Genomic DNA, 25000 nt, shown 5'->3' with positions numbered 1-25000 from the left:
TCCTTGTGTATTTGTACCCTTTCCTGTTGAATGCCTATTTCTTCATTCTTCCTCTCACTCTTTGAAAATGATTCTTGTCTGTCTCCCTAATTGGTAAGCTCCTTGAGGGCAGGGAACCCTACTCATCCTCGTTGTACTCTCCCAAAAAGTACCATAACCTGCACACAGTAAGGGTTCAATAAATACTATTGCTGGATTGAAATCATTCATTCAGTAGTATTTACTGAGCGCTTACTATGTGCAGAGCACTGTCGTGGCTACTGCCCTGCTTCTCCTCCTCCTTCCTCTCCCCTCTTCCTGGTCCCCTTTCCAGCACAACAGGCGGAGGCCGGTTTCATCGAGGGAGGCTTTATTGTCACAGTTGTGCGGCCCGTGACCCGGCCACCCGGCAAGGCACGTACTGTTGCAGGCATTTTGGCCGACACGGAGTCAGGCGCGTTTTCCATCCAACGGGTGCAGGGGTAAACTTCACAGGCCGGCCGGCGGCTCGGCCCCAGGAATCCAGGCCCCCAGCACCCCCCTTACACAGACACTTTAAGAGTCCCCTACTCCTCCCCTTCACCCCCCCGAGACGGGCTGTACTTGAGCAGGGGCCTGGGTTGGGGAGGGTGGGGACCGAGGGGTGGTCGACATCCGAGTGACTGGTCTGCCCCATTCCCGGGAGTCACCCCGGGACCCTGCCCCCCGATTGACCGAGGCAGTGAGCACTCGAGGTGAGGTGGCGGGGAAGGGCGGAGGGGTGCTATCGGTCCTCCGGCCTCGTCCCCGGACCAGGGACCTCACCACGGTCGCCACAGGGGGAAGGTAGGAGACGGGGGATTGACCAGATTGGAAGGGGCAGGCAGAGGTGGGGGAGCCCTGGAGAGGGACGGGGAGGTCGTGGGCCCACTGGGGGGTATTGAGGAGGGCTGAGGGGACCCCATGGAGAGCGTGTGAGGGAGGGGGCACTGAATAGGAAGCGAAGGCCCCCAGGGGGTGGGCCAGTGTTCCCCTAGGCCCTCGGGGTGCCCGTCGGAGCCCTGTGGCCGCCACAGCTTGAGGTGGGGGTGGGGGTGGAGGTGAGGAGGGGGCTGCCTGAGCCTCTGCAGCAGGTGAGCGTGGAGCCCTGGGTGCAGGGAGGGGCCAGCTGAGTGCAGGAAGGAGCTGACGGCTTCAAGGCAGTGGCGATATCCAGCCTCAAAGTCCCGGCCTTCCGAGGGCTTCTCTGCGGGGAGACAGAGGGGAGGGCAGCTGGCTCGAGTGGGGGCCGGCGACCCCCTCGCCTCCCGCCATCCGCCCGTCAGGGAGGGGGCCGAGGGTGGGTCACAATCTGTAGCTGGCAGCCCGAGTCTTCTTTTCCAAAATCGCCCGTCCCAAGGGTAAGGGTCGAGCAGGCCCAGTGCCCAGGGCAAGGTGGCTAACTGGGAGAGACGGGCAGAGACAGAGCGAGGAAAGGATAGAGACGGAGACAAGCAGAGAGATAGGCTGGAAGCTCCCTCTACTCTGTCAGCTCCTTGAGAGCAGAGATGCTGTAGACCAACTCTATTATACTCTACCAAGCACTTAGTACAGCGCTCTGCACATAGTAAGGGCTCAGTTGATTGATTGAGAGATGGGGCCAGGGAGAGACAAGAGCACACAAATGTATTTAAAGGCACTGGGGACATTTCACAGATTTCTGGTCATCTCATTTTTAAAACTCGGCCGGCTAAATAGTAATAGGTCAAATATTTGGCCCAAATGGGTCCCGCCTCAAGGGTGGGCGGGACCGAGCCCTTCCCCACCGGTCCCTCCGGGTACCTCCTCGGTGGAGCCTCTGCAGGTGCTGAACGGTCATCTCCAGGATGTCGGCCTTCTCCAGCCGAGAGGCAGCCCGCGCGCTCTGGGGGAGCACAGTGAGATGGGAAGCACGGTGAGTTGGGGAGTATGGGGAGCACGGCGAGGGGGAGGAGCACTGAGATGGGGACAGGGCTGGCTTGGAGGTGTGGTGTGGGGGCCCCAAGGAGGGAGGATTAGGGTCCGGAGGACACCCCCACCTGCCACCGCTCCCCGGCCCATCCCGTAGGTAGCCAGAGACCTCGGTTACCTGCCTCCCCACGGGGGCCTGCGCCAGGAGCCGCTTCAGCTGGTCCAGGCTGGCGTTGATGCGGGCCCGCCGCCGCTTCTCTACCAAGGGCTTCACGGCCTGTGGGCAGCGGGGGCGGGTGAGGGAGGAGGGTCAGAGGCAAGGAGGAGAACCCGAGAAGGGGACTGTCGGGGAAGAGGGGGTATTGGGGACCGGTACTGTCGGGGGGGTGTTGGTGAGAGGAGGTCTTAGAGGAGGACGGTCGGAAGGAGGGGGATCCTGAATTCATTCATTCGTTCAAACATGCATTTATTCATGCGTTTGATCGTATTTATTAATAATTATTATTATTGTATTTAAGTGCTTACTCTGTGCCAAGCACTGCAATAATGATAATGTTGTATTTGTTAAGCGCTTACTATGTGCAGAGCACTGTTCTAAGCGCTGGGGGAGATACGGGGAAATCAGGTTGTCCCACGTGAGGCTCACAGTTAATCCCCATTTTACAGATGAGGGAACTGAGGCACAGAGAAGTTAAGTGACCTGCCCGCAGTCACACAGCTGACGAGGGGGAGAGCTGGGATTCGAACCCATGAACTCCCAAACCCGGGCTCTTTCCACTGAGCCACGCTGCTTCTCTGTACTAAGCGCTTACTGGGTGCGGAGCACTGTTTACAACAATAAACAGGCACATTCCCTGCCCACAGCGAGTCTACAATTTAGAGGGGGGATAATAATTGTAGTATTTGTTAAGCGCTGACTATGTGCCTGGCATTTTTCTAAGCAATGGGGTTGATACAAGTTAACTGAGTTGGACACAGTCCCGTCCCACATAGGGTTTACCCTCTTAATCCCCGTTTTCCAGATGAGGTAACTGAGGCTCAGAGAAGGTCACACAGCGGACGTGTGGCGGAGGCGGGATTAGAACCCGGGTCCTTCAGACTCCCAGGCCCGGGCTCTGGCCATGCTGAATCGGGGGGTGGGAAGGGGGGGGGTCCCCCTGCTCTTCGGACTCACCTTCTTGTAGATGAGAAAGGGGGTCTGCTGCGGGCGCGGCCGGTCAGCTCCGGCCCGGCTGAGGTCCATCCTGCCGGTCAGGGCCGGGGGTTGCGGGGTGGGGGGCGGGCTGGGGCAGGGGGCGAGCAGCTCTGCGGGGCCCGAGCCCGGGGGGCGACTGTCAGACACCCCCCACCAGGGCCCGGATCCTTCCTCCCTCTCTTCCCGGCTTTGGTCTCTGCTCCTCTGCCCCTCCTGCCCCCTCCTCCCTGCCTTTGTCTCTCTGAGAAGGGTCTCTAGCCCCTTCCCTCCCTCCCCCCTCCCCCAGGGGTGTGGCGACCGTGATGTCACCTGCCCCCCCCACACCCCAAGACCCTTCCCCAGGAACGGCCCCGTCCCTACCCGAGCGACCCCCGACGCTCTGCTTCCCAGGACCGGACCCCCCAAGAAGTCCCGGGCCGCCCCGACTTCCAGGACCCGAGGGAAGGGCGGAGGAAAGGTGAGTAGGGGGGCGGGGGTCCCGGCCGGGTCGCTGAGCCTTTGGGGGGTGGGCGGGGGCGGGTCCTCGAGGCCTGCGACAAACGTGGCCCCCCTCAGCCCCCCAAGGCCGCCAGGTCGGGGAGACCGCAGGTGGGAGTTGGCAGGTGTGGGAGGAAGGAAGTCCCGGGGCCTGGGTTCTAATCCCCGCTCCACCGCTTCATTCATTCAATCGTATTTATAATACTTCTACTAATGATGGTATCTGTGAAGCGCTTACTATGGATGAGGCTCCGTTCTAAGCGCTGGGGTAGATAGGAGGTAATCAGGTCGTCCCACGGGGGCTCGCCGTCTTAAATCGCAGCGTGGCTCGGTGGAAAGAGCCCGGGCTGGGGAGTCAGAGGTCATGGGTTCGAATCCCAGCTCTGCCACTTGTCAGCTGGGTGACCTTGGGCTGGTCACTTCACTTCTCTGTGCCTCAGTTCCCTCATCTGTCAAGTGGGGATTAAAACTGTGAGCCCCACGTGGGACAACCTGATCATCTTGTATCCCCCAGCGCTTAGAACAGTGCTTTGCACATAGTAAGCGCTTAACAAATACCACAGTTTATTTTTTATTTTTATTTAATCCCCATTTTACAAGATGAGGTCATCTGAGGCACAGAGAAGTTAAGTGGCTCGCCCAGGGTTATGCAGCAGACTAGTGTCGGAGCGGGATTAGAATCTACGTCCTCTGATTCCCAAACCCGGGGCCTTGCTACTAAATTATTGAGCGTTTACCGTGTGCCGAGCACTCTCCTAAGCGCTTGGGAGAGTACAATGCAATAATAAACAAGTCACACAACAGGCAAGTGATGTGTGACCTGGGGTAAGTCACGTCGTTTCTCTGTGCCTCAGTTTCCTCATCTGTAAAACGGGGATGAAATTCGTGCTCCCTCTTATTCGAAGTGCGAGTCCCATGAAGGACACAGAATAGCCGATCCGATCGTCTCGTTTCTGGCCCAGTGTACGAGCTTATCAAGGACCACGATTATTATCGTTATGGTTAGTCCGGAAGCCGCGAGCCCCCCGAAATTTGCACTGAGATTCCGGGGGCCCCACCCCCCTCCGCACCCGACCCGGGCCATTGGTTTTGCAAATCAAAGCCGATCGCCGAGATGCTCGGTTCAAAGGCCCGAGAGGGGGACGGGGAGAGGGTTGGGGGGCGGGGGGTGTCTTGGGGGGCTGCGGGAACGGGATGTGCGAGGCGCCCCCCAAGGCGAGAGCCCGGGGCCTTGTCTGGCGCCCCGCCCCCGCCACTCCCGCCGACCATTAGCGGAACACACTCCTGACACCTAGCCGGGGGTCGCGACCTGATGGCCCATTAAGAGAAATTAACTGTTTCCTCCGAGCCCGGCTGAAAGGCCGGGGTGTGGGGGGTCTCGCGGTTCAAAGGGGTTTCTGGAGGCTGGATTAGGCGCCGGGCTTCCGCTCCCACGGGAGCAGCCGGCCGTAGGTCTGGCGAGGGGGAAACTGAGGCACGGGCTCCCCTTGGAAATAGAAAGCTGTGTGACGGTGGGCAAGTCACTTCACTTCTCTGTGCCCCAGTTACCTCATCTGTAAAATGGGGATGAAGACTGGGAGCCCCACGTGGGACAGCCTGATGCCCCTGTGTCTCTCCCGGCGCTTAGAACAGTGCTCTGCACATAGTAAGCGCTAACAAATACCGACATTATTATTATTATTAGAAAGAGACCATTAACCGGCCCTGAACCCTCTCTCTCTCCCCCTTTGCCCAGCCCTCTTTGAACACCTCCCCAGACGGGAGGGCGGGGGGGTGCCCCTAGGCAAGTGTGAAGGCCCACACCCGCCCCCTTCCTGGGGACCCTTTCCCCTCTGAACTAGCAGACCCCCAGATTCAAGGCAGCTGGAAGCTTGGCCTCCCCCACCTCCCCATTCCCCAAACCCCCAGCCCGGGGGGACCCCCTTAGGGAAGGGCTTCCCTGGCGAGGGGGAGGGTGTCCCGCAGGCGGCCCCCAAGGAGTAGAGACGGGATAGATAGATCTCATAGATTTATTTCTGTGTTGTTATATAGTTCTCTATATACTTTTTTATACAATTTGCAACTCAATCCGAGGGAAAAATACATTCGGCCGGCTTGCCCCCCGGCCCCTCTCCCATCCATCCTCTGCGGCGGGGGTAGCAGGGCAGCTTGGGACTCCGACCCCCAGCCCTCCGTGGGGGGCCGGGTCTATGGCTCTTAGATATCTACCCCAGGGTGGAGGGGCCGGGAGAGGGCCAGACCTGCTCTTGCCCCCTCCCAGGCAGACCGGTGGACGCGGACTCCCAGAGGCAGAACTCGGCCCGTATCCACACGTGTACAGGGTACGCGCACGGGCACCTGGGACCTCTCGGGCCGAGGGGCAGGCTCACACACACACACACACACACACACACACACACACGTAGATCCCGCCCCGGAGGCACCGACGGGGCACAAGAAGAGCCAAGGAGGGTCGGGGGGAGCCACAGAGCGGGTGGGGAAGGGGGCGGTGGGAGATGACACACAAAGGGGGCCTCCCCGGGTCCCCCCGGCCCAGCCCCGGGGAGGCATGGGGGCTCAGCGTCCACACGCTCTGCCCGGAGCTGGGGCGGCCCCTTTTAGTTGGACTTAGACCAGATCTTGGCGCTGCCCCGGAGCCTGGGGGGGTGAGAGAGAGAGAGAGAGAGAAGAGGGGGGAGAAGGAGGGTCAGGCTGGTTGCTTGGAGGGCCCCCCCCAAATCCCATCCTGCTCCAGCCGGACACACCCACCCGGGGCGGGGCTCACCCCTTGCCCTTGGAGGCTTTTTTGCTGGGCTGGCGCTGGCTGGCTCCGGGCGCGGGCTCCCTCAGCTCCGTCAGGTGCTGCTCGGGGTCCTGGGATGTGGCCGCGGCCGCGGCCGCCGCCGCCGTGGTCACCTTGATGGTTTTCTTCAGGTTTGCCACCTGCAGGGGATGGGGGTTGGACACCTCTAGCCTGACCACCCGCCGCCCCGGGGGTGGCCCTACCCGCTACTAGGCTCTGGCTAGGTCTCTTCACCAGCCCCGTGCCCATCTGATGCCGTCAACCGCCCCCGCCCCACATCCGTCATCCACCCCCAGCCCAACCGACGCCCACCCCCCACCCACCTCGCTCTCAATCTGCTGCTTGAGGCCGAGCTGCTGCTCCTTGTGCTGGTTGGCCCGGCTGACCTGCTCCTCGATGCCGGCCAGCACCACCTCGCAGCCCACACACCTGGGGGCGGGACGAGCGGGCGGTGGGCTGAAGGGGGCTTGGGCTTGCCCAGTTGGGAGCGGGAGTGTTCCCAAGGCTGGTTGCGGGCGACAGAGGAGTGCTCTAACGGGAGGAGGTGGAAGGGGACTCTGAGGGGATAGGGGAGGGAGAGGAATGGGGGCGGGAGGGGGTCGCACTCCACTGTCAACTCCAGCCAGGGTCAAAAGACAGCGGCACCGCCCCCACAGAGCCGGCTGAAGCCTTGGGGAAAGTGAGGGGACGGAAGGAAGGCACCGCCTGGGGTTCTGGACAGGCCGGGGAGGAGACCGACCCTACCTGGGGGGCCTTCCCAAGCTCGCTTGGGGTCGGCCCGGGTCCCCCGTGCCCCCTGGGCCCCCGTGCCCGGGCTCGTGGGCCTCACCACTCCTGCAGGGTGCGGGCGATGGCGCTGAGGTCCTGGCGCTGGATGTCGCGCCCGATGCTGTAGTCGACCTCGAGCCGCTGGTTGCGCTGGTCCAGGGAGCCGCGGAGGACGTCGGCGTACACGGCCTCGATCACCAGGTCCTCCAGCTGCCGCACGTTGTGCAGTGCCAGCGCCTCCAGCAGCACGGCGTACGGGATGCACTGGGCCAGGGAGGGGGACCAGTGGGTGGCCGGCGAGCGGGTCGGGGTGCGGGTGGCGAGAGGGGGATCGAGGGGCAGGGTTGTGTGGGTGGCGAGCGGGGACAAAACCCAAAAGTGACACGCTCCCCGCCCACAGCGAGCTTCCACTCTAATAGCCCAGTCCTGAGATTTCCCACCATTTACATGTCTCTCGAAACCACGCTTTGATTAGATTGGAAGCCTGAACCATTGGATCCTCTGTTCCAGCGCGGAAGGCTAAGACGTCGCCCACTCTGCCCCCGTGTCCCATCAGGCCGGACCCCGGCCGAACAGGCTGGCGAGGACTTCTCCCACGACGGGGGCTCGGGGAGGAGACCCCCATCCCCGGCCTCTACCCCAAGGCATCGCTGCGGACAAGCCCCTCACCTTGACTTTGGCGGCCAGCGTGACAACTGAAAGGTGCCTCAGTTTGTTCTTCTGCGCTTCTGTGAGGGGGGGCAGGTTCCGGGCTTCCGCTGGTGTTGGGGGGGGAGAGGTTTGGGGGCAGTGAGGGGGAAGGCCCCATTTCAGCACCGTGGAAACTCCCTCCCCGGGACCCTCCACCAAGGCCCGCTAGTCCCCGCAGGCCCTGGGTCTTCACGAGGCTCCTTCCGAGCCGCCCTCCTTCCCGGGCTCCCCGTCCACCCGGGCCCAGGTCCGGACTCACCCAGGTAGTCTGAATACGTCCCATACGCAAACACGGTGAGCAGCCGGAACGTGGAGGCAAAGTCGCTCTCGGCCAGCTGACGGAGAGAGGGGTGGGGGTTACCCGCAGCGGGGGTTCCCCACCCCCAGCCCTGCTGAGACCCAGGCCTGCTGACTCTCTGCCCCTCAAGAGTATCAGCCCTATCCTGCCCGAGAAACTGAATAAGAGCACGAGGCCCATGTGAGACAGGGACTGTGTCCAACCTGATTAATTTGTATCTACCTCGGGCACTTAGAACAGTGCTTGGCACGTGATAAGGGCTTAACAAGTGCCATTATTATTATTATCTCTGACCTCCAGCCAGCGGCCTCACCTGCAATAGCTGAGGCTACTGTGGTAACTACTGTGATGGGGGGGAGTTGGGGTGATGTATGTGTGTGGGTGTTTTTGTGTAACACACGGCGCTAGGGGTGGACCCGGCTAGACTGCAAGCTCCCTGTCTGCTAACTCTATTATTTCTCTCCCAAGCACTGAGTACAAGGTTCTGCACGCAATAGTCTGTAAGCTCCTTGAGGGACAGGTACCTTGTCTAGCAATTCTGTTATACTTTCCCAAGTGCTTCGTGCAGGGCCTAGTGGATAAAGCCTGGGTCTGGGAGTTGGAAAGGCCTGGGTTCCAATCCCGGCCCTGCCACTTGTCTGCTGTGGGCAAGTCACTCGTTTTCTTTGGGCCTCAGTTACCTCATCTGTAAAATGGAGATTAAGACTACAAGCCCTATCCAGGTCAGGGACCGTGTCCAACTTAATTAGCTTGTATCTACCCCAGCAGCGAATACAGTGCTCGACGAACACCGTAAACGAGCAACAACTGTAGACTGTAAGCTCCTTGAGGAGGGAGGTCGTCTACTAACCCTATCGGACTCTCCCAAGTGTTCAGCTCCGCACCCGGTAAAGCCCTCGTTCAATGCCATCGATTGACTGGAAGGCCCTGGGGGACCCGTGTCCAATTTAATTAGCTTGTATCTACCCCCCAAGTGGTGAATACAGTGCTCGACGAACATCCTAAAGCAGCTTAGCTCAGTGGAAAGAGCCCGGGCTTGGGAGTCAGAGGTCATGGGTTCAAATTTCCGCTCCGCCACCTGTCAGCTGTGTGACTGTGGGCAAGTCACTTCACTTCTCTGTGCCTCAGTTCCCTCATCTGTCCAACGGGGATTAACTGTGAGCCTCACGTGGGACAGCCTCATTACCCTGTATCTCCCCCAGCACTTAGAACAATGCTCTACACCTAGTAAGCGCTTAACAAATACCAACATTATTATTATTCTCTGTGCCTCAGTTCCCTCATCTGTCAAACGGGGATGAAGACCGTGAGCCTCACGTGGGACAACCCGATGACCCTGTATCTACCCCAGCACTTGGAACAGTGCTCTGCACCTAGTAAGCGCTTAACAAATACCAACATTATTATTATTCTCTGTGCCTCAGTTCCCTCATCTGTCAAACGGGGATGAAGACCGTGAGCCTCACGTGGGACAACCCGGTGACCCTGTATCTCCCCCAGCGCTTGGAACAGTGCTCTGCACATAGTAAGCGCTTAACAGATACCAATATCATCATTCAACGAGCAGCAGCCGTAGACGGTAAGCTCCACGAGGGGGGAGGTGACGTCTACTAACCCTATCGGACTCTCCCGGGTGACCCCCTCCCGCCGCCCGGCCGGGCCCTCACCTCCCGGACGTTGGGCATGTCCAGCAGCTCCCCGAAGACGTAGACCCCGGGGGCCTCCAGCACCTGGTGGATGAGGGTGGCCAGGGCGGCGCCCCGGGCCGACTTGGCCAGCAGCAGGAACTGCTCCTGGTTCTGCCCCGTGACCTTCAGCTCGGCGCTCATGTCCGGGCCGCCGGGGGGCCTCGAGCTGAAGGGGTGCGGGAGACGGGGGGCGGTGAGCGGCGGGGCGAGGGGAGACGCGGGGCCCCTGGGGGTCGGCGCTCGGCCCCCTCCCCGGGGTCGGGGCCCGCCCCCTGCGCCCGCCCGCCGCTTGGGGGCGCCCACCACGCGCTGCACCCCATGGCAAGCGCCCCCTAGCGGCGGTCCCGAGGAGGCGTCGTTGAGGCGGCCACGTGCCCGACGTCACACCCTTCTTTCCCGCCCGCGCCGCCGCGCACGCGCGCCTCCCCCACGTGACCTCCCCCCTCCCCCCCCCCCCCGCCGCCCTTAAAGGGTCCGGAGGCGGCGGTCGGGCCGCGCCCGACGGGGTCGCGCTGACGCACCTCGTCCGGGGGCGCCGCTCCGTCACCTGCGGCCGCCGGTGCAGGCCGCAGCCGCCCTCCGAGAGGGGGGGGGGGGCCCCTCTAGCCGACAAACTCTATGCCCCGCAGCCCCGGCCGCCGCTTCCGCTCCGTGACGACAGAGACCGGGCTCAGCCCCGCCCCCACGCGGTGGGGAGGGGGAAGGCGCGGTCTGGGCTAGGCCCCGCCCACGCCGCGCTCCCATTGGTCGGGCGCGGAGAGTGACAGGCGCCCTCCGCTTTTTTTTTTTCCCCTCTTTGGATTTGAATAAAACTTTATTGGGGCGGACACTTGGGAGGCCGAGCAGTCCCTGATCAGGGATGGAGGACGGTTGGGCACAGTGGGAAACCGAGAATTAAAAGACGATGGGCGGGGGCAACCGAAGCTAGCGGGGACTTAGCGCTTGGCACAGAGTAAGTGCTCTGTAAAATGAGGATTAAGACTGTGAGCCCCATGTGGGAGATGACCCTGTATCTCCCCCAGCGCTTAGAACAGTGCTTGGCACATAGTAAGCGCTTAACATCTACCAATATTATTATTATCCTCATCCTCGAGTCTACTTTCCCAGTGCTCTGCACACAGCGCTCAAAGCAGAGTGGCTCAGTGGAACGAGAAGCAGCGTGGCTCAGTGGAAAGAGCACGGGCTTTGGAGTCAGAGGTCATGAGTTCGAATCCCAGCTCTGCCACTTGTCTGCTGTGTGACCTTGGGCAAGTCACTTCACTTCTCTGGGCCTCAGTTACCTCATCTGTAAAATGGGGATAAAGACTGTGAGCCCCACGTGGGACAACCCGATTCCCCTGTGTCTACCCCAGCGCTTAGAACGGCGCTCGGCACATAGTAAGCGCTTAACAAATACCAACATTATTATTATTATTATTAAAGAACCTGGGCTTTGGAGTCAGAGGTCATGAGTTCGAATCCCAGCTCTGCCACTTGTCAGCCGGGGGACCGTGGGCAAGTCACTTCACTTCTCTGGGCCTCAGTTCCCTCCTCTGGAAAATGGGGGTGAAGACTGTGAGCCCCACGTGGGACAAGCTGATTCCCCTGTGTCTCCCCCAGCGCTTAGAACGGCGCTCCGCACATAGTAAGCGCTTAACAAAATACCAACATTAAATACGCCTGAATGAATGAGCGAAAGAAATACCATCATTATGATTACAAGGGGAGGGCGATTCCCAACCGGCAAAGACACAGTTCAAGAAGTAGAGGTGATAATAATAATAATGGTGGTATTTGTTAAGCGCTGACTATGTGCTGAGCACTGTTCTAAGCGCTGGGGGAGATAATAAGGAGATCAGATTGTCCCCCGTGGGGCTCACAGTCTTCATCCCCGTTTGACAGATGAGGGAACTGAGGCCCCGAGAAGTTGACTTGCCCCAAGTCACACAGCTGATAATAATATTGGTATTTGTTAAGCGCTGACTATGTGCAAAGCACTGTTCTAAGCGCTGGGGAAGATGCAAGGTGATCAGGTTGTCCCACGTGGGGCACACAGCCTTAATCTCCATTTTACAGATGGAGTAACTGAGGCACAGAGAAGTGAAGTGACTTGCCCAAAGTCACACAGCTGACAAGCGGCTGAGCTGGGATTTGAACCCATGACCTCTGAATCCCAAGCCCAGGCTCTTTCCACTGAGCCAACGCTGCTTCTCTGGTGATGAAACCCTGAGAGTTTTTTTTCTAATGATATTTATTAAACGTTTTCTATCTGTCAGGCTCTGTACTAGGTTCTGGGGTAGTTACAAGCTAATCAGGTTGGACACCGTCCATGCTTCACCTGGGTTTCACAGTCTTAATCCCCATTTTACGGGTGAGGGAACTGAGGCACAGAGAAGTGAAGTGACTTGCCCAAGATCAAATAACCAATCAGTAGTATTTATTGAGCCCTTACTAAGCACTGGGCATTGTACTGAGCGCTTGGAGGAGTACAGTACAGGTCACATAGACAAGTGGCAGGGCTGGGATTAGAACCCAGGTCCTACTGAATCCCAGGCTCGAGTTCTATCCATCAGGCCATGCCGCTTCCCCTGGGAACAAATCCCCAGACACGGAGACAAAGACCAGACAGATAGAGACCCAGAGATTCAGAAACAGCCAGTAACCCCACCAAATAAAGAGTCCTGGGCAGAAGACCCCGAGACACAGAGGCATCAGGAGAAAGAACAATAACAATAGTGATGATGATATTTGTTAAGCGCTTACTATGTGCCAAGCACCGTTCTCAGCGCTGGGTTACTTGCCGGTACCAACCCACCCTTATACCCACATACACGCACACGCGGGCCTGCAAGGGCTCGGACGGCTGGATTAGCACCGTGGTCCCGGGGGTCCCCGGCCCCCGGCTGTTGTTAGAACCCCCGGCAGCCTTCCTAGATGAGCGCAGGCACACCATCGAAACGTCGATACACACGAACGCGTGCACCCCCATGCACGTGTACGCACAGACACACACACACACACTTCCTCTACCCCAATTTAGAGGCCCACTTCTCACGGTCCCCTTTCGAGGAACATCGGATGCAGACGGCAGCGGTCACCGCAGGTGCCGGTCCCCAAGACTCCTGTCGTCATGGCAACAGAGGGGAGTTTTTTGCTAATCGCAATAGCTGGGGACAACCGGGGATCTAAAGGGCTCGGGGGTTCGGCGGGTTGGAGTCGGGGTCAGGAGAGAGCTCCCGAGACCCAGACCCAGACGGGAAACTCCGAGGGCAGAGGGTTTTGACGATCCCCGCCGTGAAACAAGGCCCTGTCAGAAAAGAGTAGGGGGGTGTATAGGTGGAGTCGGAGTCTACGTGGAGTTGGGGTATCCCAGCCCAGGTCCCTGGAGTTGGGGCGTTGGGAGTAAAGGTGGCATTGGGAGGGTCACTCGGGGGTCGGGATGAAGTCGTTTCTGGGATCTGGGGTGACAGGGCGAGACACATGAGGTCACGGTGATGGATTCTGTGCTTCTGAGTCGGAGAGGCAGAGGAAATTCCGGGGAGTCGGGGTGATGGAGTTGGGGCTCCCGGGAGCTGGGGAGACCGAAGAGGTTCCATGGAGTCGGGATGATGGAGTTTGTGTTCCTGGGAGTTGGGAGAGACAGAGGGGCTTCCACGGAGTCGGGGGGATGGAGTTTGCGCTCTTGGGATTTGGGGAGACAGAGGAGGCTCCGTGGAGTCGGGGGGATGGAGTTTGTGTTCTTGGGAGTTGGGGGAGGCAGAGGGGGTTCCACGGAGTCGGGGGGATGGAGTTTGTGTTCCCGGGAGTTGGGGGAGACAGAGGAGGCTCCATGGAGTCGGGGTGTTGGCATTTTTCTTCCTAGGAGTTGGGGTGACAGAGGAGGTTCCACGGAGTCGGGGGGATGGAGTTTGCGCTCCTGGGATTTGGGGAGACAGGAGGCTCCGTGGAGTCGGGGGGATGGAGTTTGCGGTCCTGGGAGTTGGGGAGGCGGTCGAGGGTCCCCGGAAGGACGGGGTCGGTGGGGGGGGGGGGGTCGGTGGGGCTCCCGGGAGCGGCTCCGGCAGAGGGAGGGTTAAATGGGCGGGGGGAGGCGGAGACGGAGCCGCCGCCGCCGCCGCCGCCGCCGCCGGATCGAGGCGAGCCCAGCCGAGCTCCGCCGCTCCCGCCGCCTGCCCGCGCCCCCCTCCCTTCCCCTCCCCTCCCTCCCCTCCGCCCCCCACCCCCGGCCATGGTCCGGGCCCTGCGCCCCCCGCAGCCCCGCCCCGCCCGGAGCCCCCGCAAGGCCCCCGCCGCCGAACCCCAGGTGAGACCCCCGAGCCATCCTCCTCTCCCGGGGCCCCGGCCCCCCCCCGGGACCGCCCCTGCCCCTGCCCCCCGGCCTGCCCAGCCTGCTCCCCTCGGCTCTCTCCTTCCCTCCCTCCCCCCAGCCCGCATCCCCTCTTCTGCCCGCGCAGCCTTCCTCCGGCCGCCCTTGCTCCCCTCCATCCATCCCTCCATCCATCCCTCCATCCGTCCCTCCATCCCTCCCTCCCTCCCTCGCTCCCCTCCATCCATCCCTCCATCCATCCCTCCCTCCCTCCCTCCCTCCCTCCTCATCCCTCCCCCGCCTGTCTCTGCTTCCATCTCTCCTTCCCTCCTCCCCCGGCTCTCCCGCTTCCCCAACCCCGGGGGCGGGCAAGGGGCGCCAGGTGGGGGAAGCCGCCCCTGCCCTGGGAGGTGCGTGTGTGTCGTGGGGTGGGGGGGAGGCCAGATATTCCCAGGGAAAGGCCTCTGCCCAGCCTCCCAACCGGGGCCTTGCGCACAGACCTGTTGTGCAGGGGAGGGGGCGTGGAGCTGGGGAAAGGGGGAGCCGGGAGGGGGGGAGTAGAGGATGTGGGGGGGTCGGGGAGGCTGCAGGGGGTCCGGAGGGGCCGGGGTTTGGGAGGGGAGGGAAAGCCAGCGGGATCTGGGGGCTGAGGCTGGGGGTGGGCTATTGGGGGAAGAACCTGAAGCCAGAGGGTGGGGAGAAAGGAGGGGTCGGTCCTGTTGTCCCCTCTGGGATCCCCCCCCCCCCGCCCTTCTCTCTCTCTTTCACCCCTTCCCTCCCTCCCTCCGCCAGCTCCCTCCGGTCCTCTCCCTCCAGACTCATCGCCCCTGTCTCTGCGTCCTGCCTCCCCTCATCTCTCCCCCCTCTCTCCCCGTTGCTATTTTCCCACCTCGGGTCAGCGGTCTTGGGGGGCGCGGGGGTGGGGGTTGGAGAAGAAGGCCGTGGATGGAGCTCCTTCGGCGTTTAAAGAGAGACTCGTCCCTTGGGTTGCCCCCCTCCCCGCCGCCAACTTCCACCTCATGCCCCGGGGCAGCCTCCCATCGCCATCCCGTGTCTCGGGGCCATCCATGGGCCATCCATCGCTGGGGTTGCCAGGTTCGGGAGAGGGGTGATTTCTCCCCCACCCCTCAATGGCTCAGAGCCCCTCCGCCCCCCGTCCTGCACCTCTTCCACCCAAGCATTAAAGATCAAATCGTCGAGCCCCCCCACCTCCCCTTTACGCCTGGGCTGTGGGGAAGGGGCTGGGGCCCGTGCTGCAAGGTCATATCCAGGGCTGGAACTCCAGGGGAGGGAAAGAAGCCCCTCCCCAGACACACGGACACAAGGAGTCCGTGCCCCCTCCCTCTCCCCAGGGCTGTGGTTGACTGTAGGCGATCACCTGCTGGTTTACTGGCACAAGAAGAGCGGAGGGAAGGAAACTGGGGGCCTGAGGACTTTGGGGAGCAGAGGCTCGCCCCATCTTCACCCCTGGGATCACCCCCCCCCCCGCCAGGCCCCACCAATGAGTCTGAGGGGCAAGAGGCACCGGGGAGGGGGAATCCCAGTCAACAGCCAATACTGCTGGGATTGGGAAGAGTTAAGAGACGGTGAGCTGGGAAGGAAGGTCCTAGGCCAGCAGAGAGGTGGCTGTCTGGGTGTGGGGGGGCTGGATTTAGGAGGGAGGGGGCTGGGAGGTGGGGGAGGGACTGGAGGGAGGAGGGAGGGGGCTGGAAGTGAGGGGGGGCTAGGAGAGAGGGGCTGACTGAGACCTTCCCTTTTCTCCCCCAGTGAAGGCTGAGCATCAGGATCCAGGCAGGTGCCCAGAAATGGACTCCAAGATGTGGTAGGTTCTGGGAATCATCGGTGAGAAAATTCTCTCAGGCCCCCCCCAGCCCTTCTCCCCAGCCTGCCCCCCGCCCCCCCACCCCCTCCCCCCACCCCGGGAAGGGGAAGGAGGAAAAGTCCTGACAGGAATTCGGGAGGGAGGGCCTGGGCGGAGTTATTCTCACCCCTCGTCGTCGACATCCCGAACCCCGGGTTCCCGGCCGGGCCGGAGTTCAGGCCCCATGCCTGGCCCTTGTCTCCCCGCCCCAGGCCCACGCTGCTGACCTCCCGCCTCCTCCTGCCGCTGTGGCCGTTGCTCCTGCTGCCTCTCCCACCCCCGTCCCAGGGCTCCTCCTCCCCCTCTTCCCCCTCTTCCCCGTCCCGAGCGCCCCCGGCTCCCGCCCGCCCCCCGTGCACCCGAGGGGGTCCCTCGGCCCCTCGCCACGTGTGCGTGTGGGAACGGGCGCCGCCCCCCAGCCGGCCGCCCCGGCTCCCCCGCTCCCGGCGCCAGGCCTCGCCGGGCACCTCGCCCCCGGCCACCCCGTCGGGCTTTGAGGAGGGGCCGCCCTCGTCCCAGTACCCCTGGGCCATCGTGTGGGGGCCCACGGTGTCTCGCGAGGACGGAGGTGACCCCAACTCGGCCAACCCCGGCTTCCTGCCCCTGGACTACGGCTTCGTGGCCCCCCACGGCCTGGCCACCCCCCACCCCAACTCCGACCCCCTGCGCCACGGCGGGGGTGGCAACGGCCTCATCCTGGGAGAGGCTCCGGCCACCCTCCGGCCCTTCCTGTTCGGGACCCGCGGGGAAGGTGAGAGACCACCGGGCGGGCGGGCTCTGGGTGACTGAAGGGGTGGGGTCAGGGGTCACCGAGGGGGCGGGGGTCAGGGGTCACCGAGGGGGCGGGGGTCAGGGGTCACCGAGGGGGCGGGGAAAGGGAGGCCGAAAGGCGGGGTCAGGGGGTGCGGAGGGAGCCGGGTCAGGGCGGCTGATGGGGCGGGGTCTGGATGGCCGAAAGGGCAGGTCAGGGGGTTGCCGAGGGGACGGGGTCAGGGAGGCCGAGGAATTGGAGGAGTGAGGCTGGGGTCGGGGAGGTGGAGGGTTCGGGGGCTGTGAATTGGCAGGGGAGTAGAGGAGGAGGGTCGGGAGCCGGAGGTGAGGGGGAAAGTAGAAAGGGTGGAGGGGGGAGCTAAGGTTGAGGAAGGGGGGAGAGGGGCGGGATGGGCCGGGGCCGGGGCCGGGCAGGGGCAGCTCTGGAATCCTCCTCTCCTGAGCTTTCTGCACCGAGCCACCCCCCATGGATCTGGAATTGGGATGGCGGCTGGGGGCCGAGAGCCCAGGGAAGGCTCGGCAGGGCCAAGGGAGAGCCTCGGAGGGGGCGGTAAACGGAGGGGAGGGGGCCGGGCCGAGGCGTTGAGGAGCGGAGGAGGAAAAGGGCGGGAGTTGGGAGATGCCCTCCCCCCTCCCCCGCTCCAGGAGTCGACCCCCAACTCTACGTCACCATCACCATCTCCATCATCATCGTCCTGGTGGCCACAGGCATCATCTTCAAGTTCTGGTGAGTGACAGGAGGGACGTGGGGGAGGTGGGCAGGGGGCCTCTGCGAAGCGACCCTCCGGAGAAGGTGGGGGCATCGGAGCAGTAAAGCTGGAGGGAGAGAGGTAGGGAAACCGAGGGGCGGACAGATGTGGGGGGAGGAGGAACGAGTCCCCCGTTTACCCCTCCCCATCAACCTCTACCCCCTGCCCAAGTGCAGCTGGTCTAGTGGAAAGACCCCCGGGGTCTGGACCTTACTGGCCTGACCTCAGGGAAATCACCCCCCGCATTCTGGGCCTCAGTTTCCTCACCTGTAAAATGGGGAGGACAACGCGAGCCTCCTCTCTCCCCGGGAATGAGGACAAATAGGTGGCCGTGAGCAAGGCTTTGGGGACAGTAGGGGGTGGCTGCGAAGAGCGCGGTCTTCCCTCTCTCTGAGGACACACAGAGTGAATCACGGTGCTCAATCAGTCGTATTTATCGAGCGCTTGCCGTGTGCAGCACCCTGTACTAGACGCTAGAGAGGGTACAATATCCCGATGTAGCAGCCACGTTCCCCGCCCACAGCGTCTAGCGGGGGAGGCAAGGCATCGGTATTCCGGATGCCGATCGACGGTATCTATTGAGCGCCTCCGCTGTGCAGAGCGCCGTACTGAGCCGTCGGAAGCGTCCAGCACGACAGGAGGAGGGGACACGTCCCGGGCCCGCAAGGAGAGTAGAGGGTGGGGGGTCCAGGGCGGCGGCTGGGGAGGTCGGGGGTCGCTCGGCGGTGACGCGGGGGTCCCGGCGGGCGGGACGGGGGTCGCAGCTGGGACCGCAGCCAGAAGCGTCGGCGGCCGTCGGGGCAGCAGGGTCCGCTGCGGCAGGAGGACAGCCAGCAGCCCCTCACCGACCTGTCCCCGGCCGGCGTCACCGTCCTCGGGGCCTTCGGGGACTCGCCCGCCCCCACCCCCGCCCCCACCCCCGACAGGGACGAGCCCCGCGCCGGACCCCGGCCGGGGCCTCCGCAGCCCAAGGGGCCCCCCGCCTTCCAGCTCAACCGGTGAGCGCTGCGGGACACCGGCCGCGCACCCGGGGGGGGCACGGGGGGGGGCGGCGTCCGACCCCGAACCCCAGGGGCCCCACCTGACTGACCCTCACCTGACCCCCACCTGACCCCGAACCCCAGGGCCCCCACCTGACTGACCCCTTCCTGACCCCTACCTGACCCTGAACCCCAGGGCCCCCACCTGACTGACCCCACCTGACCCCGAACACCAGGGGCCCCACCTGACTGACCCCCACCTGATCCTCACCTGACCCCGAACCCCAAGGACCCCACCTGACTGACCGCCCCCCACTGACCCCGAACCCCAGGGATCCCCACCTGACCCCCCACCTGATCCCCACCTGACCCCGAACCCCAGGGGCCCCACCTGACTGACCCCACCGGACCCCGCCCCTCACATCTGACCCCGCCCCCACCCTGCTCCTGCCCCCACCCCTTTCCAACTGCCCCCGCCCCCTCTGTCTCTGCCCCCACCCCTTTCCAGCTGACTCTGACCCCGCCCCTCTCCCTTCTGCCCTCTCCCCACTTAGGATCCCCCTGGTGAACCTGTGACCCTCCCGGTGGGAGCTTGGGTCCCTCCCTGCCTTCGAGGCCCGGCCTCCCTCCCCCCTCCCCAACCCAGGCCGGGGGCGATGCCTGCGGAGCCGGGGGGGGGGGGGGTCCCAGGAGCCCCCCACCACGCTTCGGCCTGGGGCTGCCGGAGGTGGGGGCGGGGGGCGGGGGGATGCCCCTCTCTCTGTGAGGCGCCCGGCTCCTGCCCCTCGGCTCCCCTTCCCCCATGTGGGGTTGGCACACCCTCGTGTGGCTTCCGACCCCCCACCCGCCTCGCCCCCCAGACTTCCCCTGGCACACCCACTCGCAGATCTTGCACACTCACCTCCACGCTTGCACACGCACACTGTTGCACACTCACCGTCTTGTACAGCCGGCCTCTCGCTGGTCCTCCCTCACGTCCCCCGCTCCGTTCGTCGCCATCGTGCGTCCCGCGGCCTCTGACCCCCTTCCACGTGTCCGTCTTGTGCCCCTGCATGCTGGAGGGTGGAGGGGGCCGGGGGGCGGCTGGGCCTGCGCTCCCCAGGCCTTTCCTGGGGGACCCCCAAACTCCCCCCGAACTCTGTGTTTGAGGGAGGGCTGGGGAGAGAAGGGTAGCCCCTCCGCCCCCCTCCAGCCACCTCCGTCTTGCCCTCCTCGTCTCTGTCTGTGTTTGTCTTGAACTCAGAACGCCCTTGAGCTCCCCAGGTTTGCCTGGGTTTCTCCCATTTCGCCAACCTCTCCCGTCGCCCCTCGCCCCCACCCCAACCCCTCTTGCTCCCGCTTTACATCTCTCTCTCTCCATTTCTCTCCCTCTCTCCCCCTCATCTCTTCCTGCCCCTTATGCTGTGATATATATTTTTGTATTCTCTTTCCCCTTGTGGTGAAATCTTTGATTCTTGTGGGATGTCAGTTCAGGATTTTCAAATAAAATCTTTGCAAAATAGCTCGGCTTCAGCTCTGCCTGGCAGCTCTGCAGGGGGGCAGGGATGGAGGTGGAAGGAAGGGAGGCAAGGGGGGGGCGGCTGGGAGCAGCAGAACATCCGCACTCCCCCCCGCCACCGCCCTTCGCAGAGCCTCTGTGACTCCGGCCGGCCGGACGCGGGGGTGAGTCCAGCGGAGGACAGTTCCCACCTGGGGACAGTAAGTGGGGACGAGGGGGGATCCCCGGATCACCGGTGGCCGGATGAGGTGGGTGGGGTCGATGGGAGAGGAGAGTCGGAGGAGATCGGGGGCAGAGCGGGGAGATAGAGGAGGCTGGTAGGGAGTCAGAGGGGAGGGACCTGCCCCTTCCCGCTTTATTTCAGACCTGGATCTCCTCCCCTCCCCTCCCCCCCGCCATGATGAGCTTCCCTGCTCCACTCCATCATCTCTGGAGGGAAGGCCTAGATCCGGCCACGGCCGGTCCAGGGGGCCAGAGCCCGGGGAGGGGTGGGATGGAGCTTCGGGGGGCAGGCACGGGTGGGGTGGGGCCCTGCCAGGAGAGAAAGTCAGCCTAACCCGCGGCTTCCGACCGTTGCCGGTATCTGTTGCCATGGAGACCCTCTGGCTGGGACTCCCAGCCCATCGTCCCTCTCTAGGACGATGTCACGGGGCGAGTCAGACCTGGAGGGTGCGGACTGTGAGCGCGTCGTGGGCAGAGAATGCCACTGTTTATTGTCGTAGCGTACTCTCCCGAGCGCTTAGTACAGTGCTCCGCGCCCAGCAAGCTTTCAATCAATCCGCTGGAACGGATGTGGACGGCGGGGCAGGAGATGCGCGCTGGAGGCCGATGGGGGAAGGGACGATGTCACCTTCAGGACCCAGGCCACGCTCAACCGAGCACTCGGGGCTCATCCATATGAGGAAGGCGGAAAACCCTTGGGCGCCCTAATTAGCGATTAAATTAATTACCGACTGATTGAGCTGCCATTTCCACCCCCCCCGCCCCATTTAAGTCTATTAAAATAGAGCAACAAGAAGCGGAGCTTTGAAAGGCTCAACTGGCCTCCAGGGCTCGGTCAGTCTCCCTTTTTGCTACCAGGGGGAGTTCGGAGGCCGGCGGGATGTGGAATCCCCCTCCCGGGGTGCAGAGCACTGTACTAAGCGCTTGGGAGAGTTCAATTCAATCATAATAATAATGTTGGTATCTGTTAAGCGCTTACTGTGTGCAGAGCTCTGTTCTAAGCGCTGGGAAGGATTCAGGGTCATCAGGTTGTCCCACATAATAATAATGTTGGTATCTGTTAAGCGCTTACTATGTGCAGAGCTCTGTTCTAAGCGCTGGGAAGGATTCAGGGTCATCAGGTTGTCCCACATAATAATAATGTTGGTATCTGTTAAGCGCTTACTGTGTGCAGAGCGCTGTTCTAAGCGCTGGGGTAGACACAGGGTAATCAGGTTGTCTCACGTGAGGCTCACAGTTAATCCCCATTTTACAGATGAGGTCACTGAGGCACGGAGAAGTTAAGTGACTTGCCCATAGTCACACAGCTGACAAGTGGCCGAGCCAGAAATCGAACCCATGACCTCTGACTCCGAAGCCCAGGCTCTTTCCACTGAGCCCCGCATAAGGCTCACAGTCTTCATCCCCATTTGACAGATGAGGTCACCGAGGCACAGAGAGGTGAAGTGACTTGCCCACGGTCACCCAGCTGACAAGCGGCAGGGCGGGGATTCGAACCCATGACCTCTGACTCCCAAGTCCGGTGGTCTTTCCACCGAGCCACGCTGCTTCTCTAGAAGCAGTAGAGTTCACCACAAGAGCTGGCAGACACCGTCCCTGTCCTCAAGGACCTTACGATCTAGTTTACGGGATCTTCATCTTCCACCATACTCGGTTTATTTCGGATTACCTTTTCCTTCCCTGACCGAAGCCCCGGGGGCAGAGGGAAAAGGTGGGCAAAGGGTCTTGCGTGGGGCCGGGATGGGTCCAAAGCAGGCTGGGCTCCACCCTCCTAAGAAGGCTTGTGGCGTCTCTCCAAGGAAGCAGCCCTGCCCAGTGGGTAGAGCTCGGATCTGGGAGCCTGAAGGATCTGGGTTCTGATCCCAACTCCGCCATTTGTCTGCGGCGTGACCTCGAGCGAGTCACTTCTCTGCGCCTCAGTTACCTCATCTGCAAAATGGGGATCAGGACTGTGAGCGCCACGTGAGACGGGGACTGTGTCTGACCTGATTAGCTCTGTCTACCCCCGGGCTTAGTAGAACGTCTGGCACAAGGTAAGCGCTTACTAAATACCACTTTAAAAAAAAAAAGGAACCGAGGCTTTTGACCCTGGCTCGCAGGGATCCTCGGTCCCGCCGATCGAGGCCCCGTAGCCCGGCTGCTTCGACCTCTCAGACCTGCAGCCTCCCTACAATCTCCTCACCCCTCCGTGGGGGGTCGGGGGGCAAGAAGGCTGCGGAGTAGATGCGTCGCCAAGACCCGGTTCGGGGTCCTTCCAGTCCCGGCTGGGAAGTCTCGCGTCTCGGAGGAGAATGTGGGCAGTGAGCCTGCAATCCGGACCGCGTAATTTAAACCTGGATTGGCCTCCGCAGTCGCGACCAGCCAGGGAGTCCAGGGTCCTGTGGAGCCCCGCCTGCCCGCCAGCTCCCGCCCGACCTGGCCTAGTGGTTAGAGCCCGGGGCCTGGGAACTAGAAGGAACGGGGATCTAATCCCAGTTTTGCCACTTGTCTGCTGTGTGACCTTGGGCAAGTCACTTCACTTCTCGGTGCCTCAGTTCCCTCATCTGTAAAATGGGGATGGAGCCTTGATGACTTTGTATCTACCCCAGCGTTTAGAGCAGTGCTTGACACATAGTAAGCACGTAAATGCCATCGTCATCATCGTTATTATTATTAAAGATCCATCTAGCTGCCGGTCTGCCTCGTCCCCGTTTTCTGTGGACTTTTCCTAGGGCAGTGTGGCTCAGTGGAAAGAGCCCGGGCTTGGGAGTCAGGGGTCATGGGTTCTAATTCCGACCCCGCCACTTGTCGGCAGTGCGACTTTGGGCAAGGCACAGCTTCTCTGTGCCTCAGTTATCTTTCAAATGGGGATGAAGCCTGTGAGCCCCACGTGGGACAACCTGATTACCGGGTATCCCCCACCCCCAGCGCTTAGAACAGTGCTTGGCACATAGTAAGCGCTTAATAAATGCCCTCATTATTATTATGAGCGTCTTCTCCAGAGAATTTAACAGGGACCACGACGCTGATTAGGGGCCGCCCCCGCCCCTTGGTGGTTTGGTTCTTTCCTCTCCATTCATTCATTCAGTTGTGTTTATTGAGCGTTTTACTGGGTGCAGAGCACTGTCCTAAGCGCTTGGAAAGTACAATTGGGCAACAGATCCCTGCCCAACAAGGGGCTCACAGTCTTACCGTGTATCCCCCACCCCCAGCGCTTAGAACAGTGCTCTGCACAGAGTAAGCGCTTAACAAATACCAACATTATTATGATTAAACGGGAGACAGCAAAACGAAATAAGTCATCAGGCATCAATACCATCAGAATAGATCATGCATTCAATCGTATTTATTGAACGCTTACTCTGTGCAGAGCACTGTACTAAGCGCTTGGAATGGACAATTCGGCAACAGATAGAGACCGTCCCTGCCCAGTGACGGGCTCACAGTCTATTCGGGGGAGAGATCAATAGAATCAGAGGTATATACACATCATTAATTAGTGTAATAAATACTATATGCAAATATACGTAAGGGCTGTGGGGAGGGGAAGGGGGTAGAGCAGAGGGGAAGGGAAGCAGCGTGGCTCAGTGGAAAGGGCCCGGGCTTGGGAGTCGGAGGTCATGGGTTCGAATCCCGCCTCGGCCACTTGTCAGCTGGGGGACTGTGGGCGAGTCCCTTCACTTCTCTGTGCCTCAGTTCCCTCATCTGTCAAATGGGGATGAAGACTGTGAGCCTCACGTGGGACCACCTGATGACCCTGGATCTCCCCCAGCGCTTGCAACAGTGCTCTGCACCTAGTAAGCGCTTAACAAACACCAACGTTCTTCTTCTTATTCTCTGTGCCTCAGTTGCCTCATCTGTAAAATGGGGATGAAGGCTCCCGAGGGGCAACCTGATGGCCCTGTCTCTCCCCCAGCGCTTAGACCAGTGCTCTGCACACAGTAAGCGCTTAACAGATACCACCATTATTAAGGGAGGGCTCAGTGTGGGAAGGCCTCCTGGAGGAGGTGAGGCTCAGTAAGGCTTTGAAGAGGGGAAGAGAGCCAGTTTGTCGGCTGTGAGATGAGCGGAGTGGGCAGGGAAACTCGGGGGCCCGATCAAGCCCCAACTTCCGCCCCGACTGGGCCCGCTTCCGCCCCAACTGAGCCCAACTTCCGCCCCGACTGAGCCCCACTTCCGCCCCAACTGGTCCCACTTCCGCCCCGACTGAGCCCCACTTCCGCCCCAACTGGTCCCACTTCCGCCCGGCCTCCACAGCGGCTTCCGGAAGCGCAGCCCCCCCCTTCCCGCCGCGTCCTTCCGCCCTTCCCCGAGGCCACTTCCGCCCTGCCCCTGCCCAACTTCCGCTCCCCCGCCCCCCGCGGATCTCCTTCCGCCGCTTCCGGAAGTGACTCGGCCTCCTCCCCTCCACGCCCCCCCCACCTCCCCTTCTCCCCCCCCCTCCGCTTTCTCCCCCCCCCGTGGGGTTTCCGGTTGTCCCGCCTTCTCGCCGCGGCGGCCCTTCACTCGGACCCGTCCGGGGGGGGGGGAGGGGAGGGAGGGGAAAAGGAGCCGGGGGGGGGGAGCCTGGCCGGCGGGGAGCGAGAGCGGCCGCAGCACTTCCGGGTGAGTGTGGGGAGCTGGGCGCGCGCCGCGGGCCTTCCCCCCCCTCGCCCCCCCGCGGCTGTCTCGCGCCGTGTGCGCGCGCGCGCGCGCGCGGGTCTCCTCGCGCGCGCTCCCGCTCCCCAACCCCCACCCCACCCCCCCGCGCGCGCGAGGCCCGCGCCAGGCCCGCGCGCTCGGCTCTCGCGGGGGCCGCCGGGTGAGTCTCGCGCCGCGCGCGCGCCACCCCCTTCCCGCCCTTGGGGGGGGAGGGTGTCCTCGCGCCGGA

The 25000-nt window shown here is 62.2% G+C and overlaps 2 protein-coding genes across 4 annotated transcripts; one reads left to right on the top strand and one right to left on the bottom strand.

The window, feature by feature from the left end:
* Window positions 1-5550: 5550 nt before the first annotated feature.
* On the bottom strand, window positions 5551-10442 carry COPS7A (COP9 signalosome subunit 7A). The gene is made up of 8 exons (XM_029054519.2): window positions 10307-10442; window positions 9765-9951; window positions 8059-8134; window positions 7779-7867; window positions 7171-7373; window positions 6665-6770; window positions 6324-6481; window positions 5551-6196 (listed from the first exon to the last, which is right to left on the bottom strand). The coding sequence occupies exons 2-8, from the start codon at window positions 9924-9926 to the stop codon at window positions 6157-6159; spliced, it is 834 nt and encodes a 277-aa protein (XP_028910352.1). The 5' UTR covers window positions 9927-9951; window positions 10307-10442; the 3' UTR covers window positions 5551-6156.
* Window positions 10443-14032: 3590 nt separating this feature from the next.
* LOC100682106 (PILR alpha associated neural protein) lies at window positions 14033-19932 on the top strand. 3 transcript variants are annotated; one of them, XM_029054227.1, is made up of 6 exons: window positions 14033-14067; window positions 15838-15892; window positions 16144-16682; window positions 17348-17429; window positions 18216-18449; window positions 18986-19932. In XM_029054227.1, exons 2-6 carry the CDS (start codon window positions 15876-15878, stop codon window positions 19005-19007), a joined length of 894 nt encoding a protein of 297 aa, XP_028910060.1. In that variant the 5' UTR covers window positions 14033-14067; window positions 15838-15875; the 3' UTR covers window positions 19008-19932. The 3 variants fall into 3 exon arrangements, with proteins under 3 accessions (XP_028910060.1, XP_028910061.1, XP_039766643.1); XM_029054228.2 differs by lacking the exon at window positions 14033-14067 and adding an exon at window positions 14433-14480; XM_039910709.1 differs by lacking the exon at window positions 14033-14067 and adding an exon at window positions 15142-15656.
* Window positions 19933-25000: the final 5068 nt, after the last annotated feature.

Source organism: Ornithorhynchus anatinus, chromosome X4, assembly GCF_004115215.2.
Source record: "Ornithorhynchus anatinus isolate Pmale09 chromosome X4, mOrnAna1.pri.v4, whole genome shotgun sequence".
NCBI lineage: Eukaryota > Metazoa > Chordata > Mammalia > Monotremata > Ornithorhynchidae > Ornithorhynchus > Ornithorhynchus anatinus.
The sequence above is the reverse complement of the archived record's forward strand: the minus strand, read 5'-3'. Positions and strand labels throughout refer to the sequence as shown.

Coding starts and splice junctions, on each gene's coding strand:
- LOC100682106 (XM_039910709.1), top strand. CDS start 15,572: ATGAGTCTGAGGGGCAAGAGGCACCGGGGAGGGGGAATCCCAGTCAAC. Junction 15,893..16,143: donor GAAATGGACTCCAAGATGTG/GTAGGTTCTGGG, acceptor TCCCCGCCCCAG/GCCCACGCTGCTGACCTCCC. Junction 17,430..18,215: donor GGCATCATCTTCAAGTTCTG/GTGAGTGACAGG, acceptor CGGGGGTCGCAG/CTGGGACCGCAGCCAGAAGC.
- COPS7A (XM_029054519.2), bottom strand. CDS start 9,926: ATGAGCGCCGAGCTGAAGGTCACGGGGCAGAACCAGGAGCAGTTCCTG. Junction 8,135..9,764: donor ACATGCCCAACGTCCGGGAG/GTGAGGGCCCGG, acceptor TCTCTCCGTCAG/CTGGCCGAGAGCGACTTTGC. Junction 7,374..7,778: donor CGCTGGCCGCCAAAGTCAAG/GTGAGGGGCTTG, acceptor TCCCTGGCCCAG/TGCATCCCGTACGCCGTGCT.